At 36.1% G+C, this 9431-nt stretch overlaps 1 protein-coding gene across 1 annotated transcript; it reads right to left on the bottom strand.

The window, feature by feature from the left end:
- Positions 1-2670: 2670 nt before the first annotated feature.
- On the bottom strand, positions 2671-5759 carry LOC6653044 (leucine-rich repeat-containing protein 58). Its single transcript, XM_002075325.4, has 2 exons — positions 4912-5759; positions 2671-3577 (listed from the first exon to the last, which is right to left on the bottom strand). The coding sequence occupies exons 1-2, from the start codon at positions 5421-5423 to the stop codon at positions 2980-2982; spliced, it is 1110 nt and encodes a 369-aa protein (XP_002075361.1). The 5' UTR covers positions 5424-5759; the 3' UTR covers positions 2671-2979.
- Positions 5760-9431: the final 3672 nt, after the last annotated feature.

The following is a 9431-nucleotide window of genomic DNA, read 5'->3' as shown; positions in this document are numbered from 1 at the left end:
CAAAAATGTAGTCTCTAAGCTTAATAAGTGTGTAAAATAAGTGTGTTTGTGTGTGAGTGTGTAAGTGTGTGAATTGGGTATGTAACTCGCTATAAGTATACCTACAAATATATATATATATATATATTAGAGCGGTCCTTTATACTATATCCCATTTATATTAAATTAAAATTCCAACTGTTTTGGCATGGATTCCCACAAAAGCAATTCTTATCTTCATTACCCACTCAAAGGCCATAAATATTGAGGAAAGTAATCTTTCGTTTGTTGTTTTGTTTGGTACCAGCGTTTTTTTTTTTTTTGTTTATTGTTTTCGCCAGTTTTGTCTCATTTATTTTGATTCTTATCACATTAATTTATTTTTAAATAATAACTTATTTTAATTGCTTAATCAATAACAAAACCAATTTTGGCTAAATGTTTAATTGGGGGAGACCTCAACTAAGTACTATAAAAAAACAACAAAAAAAAAAAGTATTGTGTACATTGCACCCAAGACACAGATTTTTGATTTGGCAAATCTTTATTATTTTTGGATTGTTCTTATCTTTTTTTAATTTATTTTGTAAAGTTTCTAATCTCTACCCCTATATATACCTACATATATGTATATACATATATTTGCTTGATCTAAACGATAAGCCAAGTGGCTTATTTCATGTCGATGTAGACTATTTATTCCCCCCTCACCCCACACAATTATTTTTTTTGAATTTCCCTGATTTAAAGTCGAAATTATAAAGTTGAAAGCAATAACTGTTTGGTGTTTAAAACATATTTGTGTAATTGATTAAAATAATATTTCATAAACTTTGGAAACATTAAAATTATTAAGTCGTAAAAAACAAACAAATTAACTGCCCAAAATGCTTTCAAAACTTTAACTACCAATTTGATATATGTATGTATATAAAATATATGTACATTCGATCCATAAACCCAGGCAAAGGCCCCTCAAAATATTTCTCTGAGCCAAGTTTAGGACTTTTCATTCGAGTGACAGTTTAATAGATTTTAATCTGTCACGATCAGGAGAATATGTACATATATATGCAGCTTGTGTGGACTTTGAAATACGAACTTTTTGGATCCTTTTTAGAATTTAGGTCGTTTTCAAAACGATATCGGATAAGTAAGGACCGCCCCAATGTATATACATAGAACTATACAGATACATATATACATATATATACTTCTTTATGTGCTCTACTAATTACTATTAGACAAACTAAATGAAAATCTAAAGAATCTAAACCAACCCACTATCTCTCCCCTAAAAAAAAAAAATTAACTTATAATATTTGTACATGCAAAAAGTGAAAAAAGCGAAAATAACTAAATTAAAAACGCATAGGTATTAAAAATTAAGTAAAAAAAAACAAAGAAAAAATAGAAAACAAAAACAAATTATATATATATATATATATATATGTATATTTATGGGCGGCCCTTTGACTGGCAAAATAAATTGGCCAGTTAAGAGTTAATTTTGGGCCTACAGAGACAAAAAATCCAACACCAAAACCAAAATTAAAAACATTTTCGATTTAAGATAAACTGACTATTAAAATCCAACAAAATAATAAATAAAAAACCAAGCAAAGGAAAACCAAAACGAAAACAAATGTATTACATTAATAAAAATGTGTTTAAAATAATATTAACTGGAACAGAAAGTGTATTTCAATAAAGAATCGAATAAAAACATAATAACAACAAATTTTTTTTAAAATCAATCAAGTTAATTTTTTACTATTTTTAAAAATACACAAAGTCAATCTTTGTAAGAAGATTGTGTCAGCCCAAAAAGGTGAGCAGCTACTTCAAAAACTAACCAAAAGTTCTATTATCGGCAGACCAGTAGCGGATCTACGGGGGTGAAAAAGGGTAAATTTTATCCCCAAAACTCCGAGTCGGATAGGCAATCAGAGTTTGGTTAAGAAATTTTACTTGGTCAAACAAATTTTTGACTTCGATTTCCCCCCCAAAATCGAGCGCACGATCCGCCACTGCGGCAGACCGTAAACGCCCTACCAAATCATCAACACTTAAACTGCTTGCGAATTATAAGAAATTAACGTAATTAAGCGAAAACAGATTGACAATGCTTACAATACCAAAGTTCACCTTTTTGTGCTTGGTCCTTAACAAGCTATAATTTTGAAGTAATCTTCTTCAGAAGATTGACCGTATCATCAATCTTTGAATTTCACGTGGTGACTTTGGTCCTGGTTGTCACGCCAAAAATGCTCCACTTGAATTGGATTGGTAGCCTCAAATTACTTAAATTAACTTTCGAAAAGTAAATATTAGTTTAGAAAATTAATGCCAAGAAGATGTTAAAAACCTTTGTTGGCTAGATGCTAGCTCTCTCTTACAGTCTTATGGATTTTAACATCAGATTCTACTATCTGTAGCTAGATGTTATATAAATAGTTATCCGATCGGTCGGTCTAACTTTGATAAATGTAATGCTTGCATCAGCTCAAAAACTGAATGACTAAGTGGAATTAATATAGTATTATACCCTCTTACATAGCTTACAAGAGTACATATATGTATATATATATATGTAAGTAAGTTAAGCCATTATTAATGCTATTAGATTTATGGGGCATGTGCGTGTGTGTGTGCGTGTATATTATTGAACAAGATTTTCAAAATCGTAGGTAGGTAAATCAAACAAAATGACAAATTCTTTGGCATATAATTGGGTATAAGGGTAGGGTATAAGGCATAACAAACAAACAAAATATGTATAATTAGCAAATCGATTCAAATTTGTTAACATGTTGATAGAGTCAATGGTTTCCACTGAACGGCGACCCTGCCGCCGCAACGCCACAGCCGTGTTTGGTTCCGTGTTTTTGTTTTATTTCACAATTTCCGAGCGAGCGATTGCTGCATGCCTGCTCCACGGGCAAAACGTTGCGTTGTTGCACCCGCTTTGCACGCGCTCCATTTGCCGCTCCCGATGCCTTAGCCCAGCAGGACTTTGCGCATCATGAAGCCGCTGCTGGCACTGGCATTGTTGCTGCTGGGCGCCCGCAATGCCGTCTGCTCGGGCTCAATGCATTTGGAGGAGCAGAGATACTGCAGCAATGGGACACGGTATTTGCCGCAGAAGTCCACAAACTTGATGTGCTCCACGCGATTGTCAAAGAAGACGCCCTTGCAATTGGGATTGACACAGCAATTGGCACTGTTCAGATATTCGGCCAGGGTGCGAGGAATGTCATAGGGTCCTGGTCGTTGGCCGCTGGCCTTGACCATGCGTCCGGCCAGCTCCAGCAGGGTGGGTGGCTTCAGAGCCATGTCCTGAACGAAACGCACCACCAGCGGATTGTCACGCAGACTCAGCTCGGTTAGGTTCTTGAGGGCCACAATGTCCTTGGGCAAGTGCCTGAGTCGATTCTTGTGGAGCAGCAGCGATTTGAGGTTCTTCAGCCGGGCTATGCTCATGGGCAGATTCTCGATGAGGTTATCGCATAGGACCAGGGCTTGCAACTGGCTCAAAGAGCCCACCGTCTCGGGGACCTCGTTGATAAGATTGCCACCCAGTGAGAGTACATGAAGACTGCAAAAAGAGATCAATCAGAAACACACAATTTGTGATAACGATTAATGCGAAATGTCTCAAAATATATAACACTTGAATGTAGGTTGTTTTTCAAAGTTCACCCGCCTCAAACCCGCTCTTAATAATACTCAACGTAGTCTATAAGGTTCCTTCTACATATTGCAAAGAACCATGTAATCAAGTAGATAGTGAATAGATTTCTAGTTCAAGTTTATGAGACTTTATTGAGTTTGTTCAAAAGAAAGAAAAACCCGAAAAGAAATCCCCTTGCTGACAAAGAGACGAGTGTCGATTTGAAATTATCTTCCCCCTGAATGCGTCCCTGGATATTTATATGTTTGTAAGTTTTGTTGGGTCCAAGTCCGTTCCGGGCTTTGTGATAACTAATTTCAATTTCAATTTCGAGTTTTTTCTTTTGGTTATAATTTGCTCTCTCTATATTTGTTTAGAGTTAAATAATTTAATGCTATCGTTTTGTTGGCTTCTTTTGTTTATGATGTCTATTAATATAAGTCCATATCTTTATGGCCAGTCAAGAAATCGTTTGTTTTTGAGTGCTTGTTTTCGTTAGATTTGGTTTCATTTCGATTCGTTTTTTACGTACTGCCATAAGACTGAACGAGAGGGCACTTAAAAGAGTGCCTAGCCCCTAGCCTGGACTGGACTTGGTTGGCCTGGCCTGGCGCACTGTGTCTGTGTGCGCCTGTGTGTGTGTGTGTGTGTTATCAGTGTTATTTTTCTTTCTTTCTACAAAACACTTGCTATATAATAAGAGCAGACGCTTGACAACAGCAACACACGCAAAGAGACAGACAGACAGACAGACAGTCGGGAGGGGGACAGTCGGAAGGGCCAGTTTGGAGTGCCAAATTTCCCCTAACCAATCTTTTAGGGGCATTTTTGAACTTTTCACCTTTCACTGGAGACTTTTTAGAAGGTTCAATTGGGGGATCTCTATGAAATTCTTTATACTATACTCAAATGGGATTCTCAAGGGTACAAATTTTTGTATTGAATATGTGTGCTAAGCCAATGTCAACCCAGAAGAGAAACACTTAAGTAAGCAAAACTCTTGTCAGACGACTATTCCACAGTATACAGAGAGAAAAACAATAAACGACACAAGAGTTTCAAAGTTGGTCTACAAATTTGTTAAATTTTAAATCCATGGAATGTTTTGTTCAAATGTGAAAGTGAAAGTGTGATATCGCCTAGGTGATTTTGTTCAGTGTATTGTAGAGTTCATTCATGGCATGACACTCCAACACATTGATAAGGCAAAGCGATTGTGGTTTTTGTTTTTTTTTTTGGTCAGTTAGCTGACTACCTACCCTTGCATTTTCCATATATCCTTGGATATGCTTGAGATCTTGTTGCCACCCACATACAGATACTTGAGCTGTCGCATCTCTGTGACCTGCTCGGGAAAGTGGGTCAACTGATTGCCACTTAGATTCAGCTCCTTCAGTGTTGAGCCGCCATTGCCAGTCTGTTGTTTGGTCATAAACGATTTGGGCAGCGAAGAGTTGGTCAATAGATTATTTTTGGCAATCAGAGTGACCAATGGCAATTGGCAAATGGCATCAGGGAGCTGAGTCAAGGCATTGGAGCTAAGGTCGAGTATCTTCAGATTGGTGAACTGTTGCAATATGCTGGGCAGGCCGACCAAACGATTGTGATTGAGCAACAGCGTCTCGATGTCGCTTTTCGACTTGGCCAGGGCTTTGTGCGGCGAACTGAGGTGATCCTCCAGCGTAATCAAATCCAGATTCATGCGACCGAAATCGATGGTCTTCTGCTCACGCGAATCCGTATCGGAGCTGTCCGATGTGTAGACTTCCATTATCAATGTTCAATAGGCGCCAATTGAAAATGAAATAAATATTTGTTTGTTTGATTATTTCTCCGTGCGTCTCAATATATAGAAACGATTTCAAAATTCTACAAAAGTCGCGACGATTGCATTTTCCTTTTTGTTGTTTATTGTTTAAGTTGGAATCGAAATCGGAATTGAATTGCGGCGTAGAAATACAAAAAACAGAAATATAAAAATAAAAAACAAAAAAAAAATATAAATATGAATAAATCAAACTAAACGGCGTGGGGGGCGGGGAGGTAGAAAAATAAAAATATTTAAATTTAAAGCGCGCTCCACGAAACGTGAGGCTCGAACGCCCGTTGGCTGTTGACTGAAATAGTCTGAAGTTGATTTGTCGACTCCAAATAAATGTTGTCTCCCTTCCACTCCTCCTCCCCCCACCGACACTCTCTTTAGCTCTCTTTCCCTCTCGCAACATGTCTCTTTAATCTACACACTCGTATTAACTCTCTCTATGTCTCTGCCTCTTTCCGCCTCTCTTTGTGCTCCCCCAGCGCTCCAGCGTGTGTGTGTTTGTATTTTTATTGTGGCCTCACACGAGGCGTATGCGTAATATATGCTCATTTATATGAAACCTGGTCAAAGATCTGATATTGCACGTGGATCTCGAGAGCACAAAATGAAAACTATTTGAAAAATATTCCAAAACTGTTTGAAAGTCTCTAGATTCTGTGGAACTGTCGAGCAATTAGCCGAAATGGTATATGTAAAAGTCGAAAATATATATGAAAGAAGCAGAAACAAAATAAACTATAGATACATCGGTTGATTAGCATCAATGGTCAGGATAATTTAGGTCTGTCGATAGGTCTATTTGACCGTCTATATTAGCATCTACATATATAGATGTCAAATTTTAGCCAAGCTCACCGCCGTTTGCATGGTTTTTATCCGCAATATTAATACTATTATTATGAAATTTAATTTACTATTATTTGTCATCAATAACTATAAGTCTAGTGAATTTCATAAAAATCTATCCATGAATAAACACGTTTTCAATCAGCAAAGTTGGCCGAAGAAGCTCGTGTGCTTGTAAGAGCGAACAGGATGGCCTTTATTTGCTAGTGACAATTTAGTCTTTTCCACGATGTCTTGATTACAAAGTTTTATCTCAAAAATGTTATTGAAAAATCTATTCTAGTTACTTATTTAATTCCGACAATTTAGATTTTCAGATCAGAATGGAGCCTTTGGCCAACAGCTGTTTGTTACCAACTGTGCCTGGGGTGGATCAAACAGTTCACCGCACTCAATATGAAGTGGGCCGAAGGCTTATCTTGCCCTGGTGTTAGTTTCTTGTTTAATTTTAACGCCCTGGATAAGAAAATTTATTGATTGCAAATATGAGGAAGTTGGATCATATGACTAAAAATATGAATAATTAGTGGATAAAGCACAAAAAAAAAAAAGTACTTTTAGACTCTCAAAGGATTCCATTTCACAAGGTTTCCAAATATTTTTGATTGGAGTGTTTTGTTTAGTGTTTTAGTTTTACATTTGATTTAGCTGTTTGTTTCTAACAAAAGTGGAAGTGGAAATCAATTAAGAAAAATGGAAACAATATGATGTCATATGCATATGTTTGTAGTTTTTGCAGTTTTTAGAGAAAAGGAGGAGTGATTTTTGTTGTCCAGAAATCAAAACCAAAGTCAAGTGTTTGTAAATATCTGTGCCAAATCAATTAGGCAACTGTTCGAATTGTGGACGAGACTAAAGGTGTGTCTGTGTGTGTGTGTTCTTCATAGGCATTAATCATTCGATTGGTCATTTTTTCTTTTTATGACGTCTGCTTATCGATGGTTGAATGGATTGATCACTATCGAAGCAGCCAACTCCTCCTCCTCCTCCCCACTCCCACTCACAGTTCGCGCTTGGAACGTTGCGAAAAGTTATTAAACAGCCCACTTGATCGGGTACTTGTTGAGTGTACCCGATGTACTGTTATACATCTGGGCATAGGTGGACAGTGTTGTTTTTGTTGTTCTGTTTGTACTTGGACGAAATTGAAATTGACATCGGGTTTTGGTTTTGGCATCAAGACATCGGCATCGGTGTCTAATCAAAACAATATTCATATCAATTCCCCTCCACCCTCCCTCGCCACACCTTACCAACCATTACCGAACCACCCAGTCTCATTATAAAGTAGCTATAAATCGTGTTGTTTCTTCTATAGAACTAAGGCAGCTGGACAGCCAATACGCGTGCAAAAAAAAGCAAAAAAAAGAAGAAAAAAAATAATAATAATAATTCTATACCTTCGTCGTACTCTATCGTCGTCATAGGAATATTTTTGTTGTCGTCTTTGGCTGTCCTGCTGATAACTTTGCCCCTACAAGTATGTGCTTATATGTATGTATGTATGTATGTATATATGTAAGTGTATGGTATATATTGTACATACAGAACACATATATCTGTTGTTTAAATACACACACACACACACACAGGAACAAACACTTACTAAATACAATACAATCTAATGGGCAACTATTACAATTTGCGATCGATCAGTTTCGGTGTCTCGCAATCAGTTTTGGGTCTGGTGCAAATTTTTTGTCATTTATTTTGAAATAAATTTTTGCACACGATCCGTGGCATTAACATTAAGTCCAACTTCCAGCAAAAATCTAAGCTTATCTTACAAATAATTTGGAATTTCATAGACATACACAGAACTACATACAAGCAGATTAAAATGACGAAAAAAAATAAACAAAAAGGAAATCGATTCAAAATAACAAAAAAAAAAAGTCATAAACACCGATTTATGTTTGTTTTTGACCCCTAATGGCTGTAATCTGTATGAAAAATCTTTCATCAATTATCATTATCTGTCGCGCCGTTGGCCATTTGCCCGCCGCCCTCTCATTCAGTTTTCCTACGAGAGATCCACATCCACACAGATGGCGTTCGGCGTCCAACTGGACAAAGCAACTGGCGACACGATAGCCCCTATAAATGACCCCAACACACACTGAGAGAAAAATCATTCAATTGTTTGGAGCAAAGTCATAAATGGTTCCATCGATGCGGTAATAATGTGTGAAAGTCTGGCAGACCAAAGTGTGGATGAAAGATTTAGAAAATTACGGTTTTTTGTTGATTATTTCTGAAATCCAAATTTAACAAAAACTTTTAGAGGTTTGTTTTCATTACATTTTTGAATAGACATATTTAATTGGATAACTTTTTTATCCTTAAACTTGTTTTTTCCTAAAGCTGTAGACCAAAAATCTGAAGTTCTAATTCACCGATTTAGTTAAAAATTAGCATGAATATTCGAATAAGCTTGCACAGAACAGATAATTATAATATTGTAAAAATGAAATAAATATGTCAAAAAACGGCTTGAATTCAAGCTTAAAAACTAGAAGAACACTCCATTAAAGTAATTAATATTAAAAGCCATATTTTAAAAATGATTTGTCTGAATATGTGCATTATTTTGAATAATAATTTTCCATCTGCTATTTAGCTATTGTACTTTAAATGAAATAATTAAAATTTAATTCGTTCGTTTCTAACCTTGATTTAATTTCGCAACACAAAAATAAATTTGTATATTTAGCAAATATATGAACAACAACAAGAAACAGGAACGAATTTGTAAACATTTGATGTGCAAAATTGTTTACTCATTGTGACACATTGGGATGGCAAATTATCAGCTTACCATAGTCTGCACTCTGAATACAAATATACCTATAATTAAACTGAGGGCCATGAAATGTTAATTGTTTTAATATTTTAAACATTTAACTAAAACTTCTGCACTTTGTTCAGTTTGAAAAGATTCACAAGGCTCACGAAGGCTGAAAATGTTCACCATGTGGTAATTTTGTGAATTGCAATTTAAATTTAACGATTCCAACCAACGGCCCTACCAAGCGCCCTCTAGCGGAAAATGTGTGTTTGGTAAACCTACGCGAAATTGAGTGTTGCCAGACAGTTTCATTCTTCGTTTTG

Source organism: Drosophila willistoni (genome assembly GCF_018902025.1).
Source record: "Drosophila willistoni isolate 14030-0811.24 chromosome XL unlocalized genomic scaffold, UCI_dwil_1.1 Seg142, whole genome shotgun sequence".
Lineage (NCBI taxonomy): Eukaryota > Metazoa > Arthropoda > Insecta > Diptera > Drosophilidae > Drosophila > Drosophila willistoni.
This window is presented reverse-complemented; position numbering and strand designations above follow the sequence as displayed.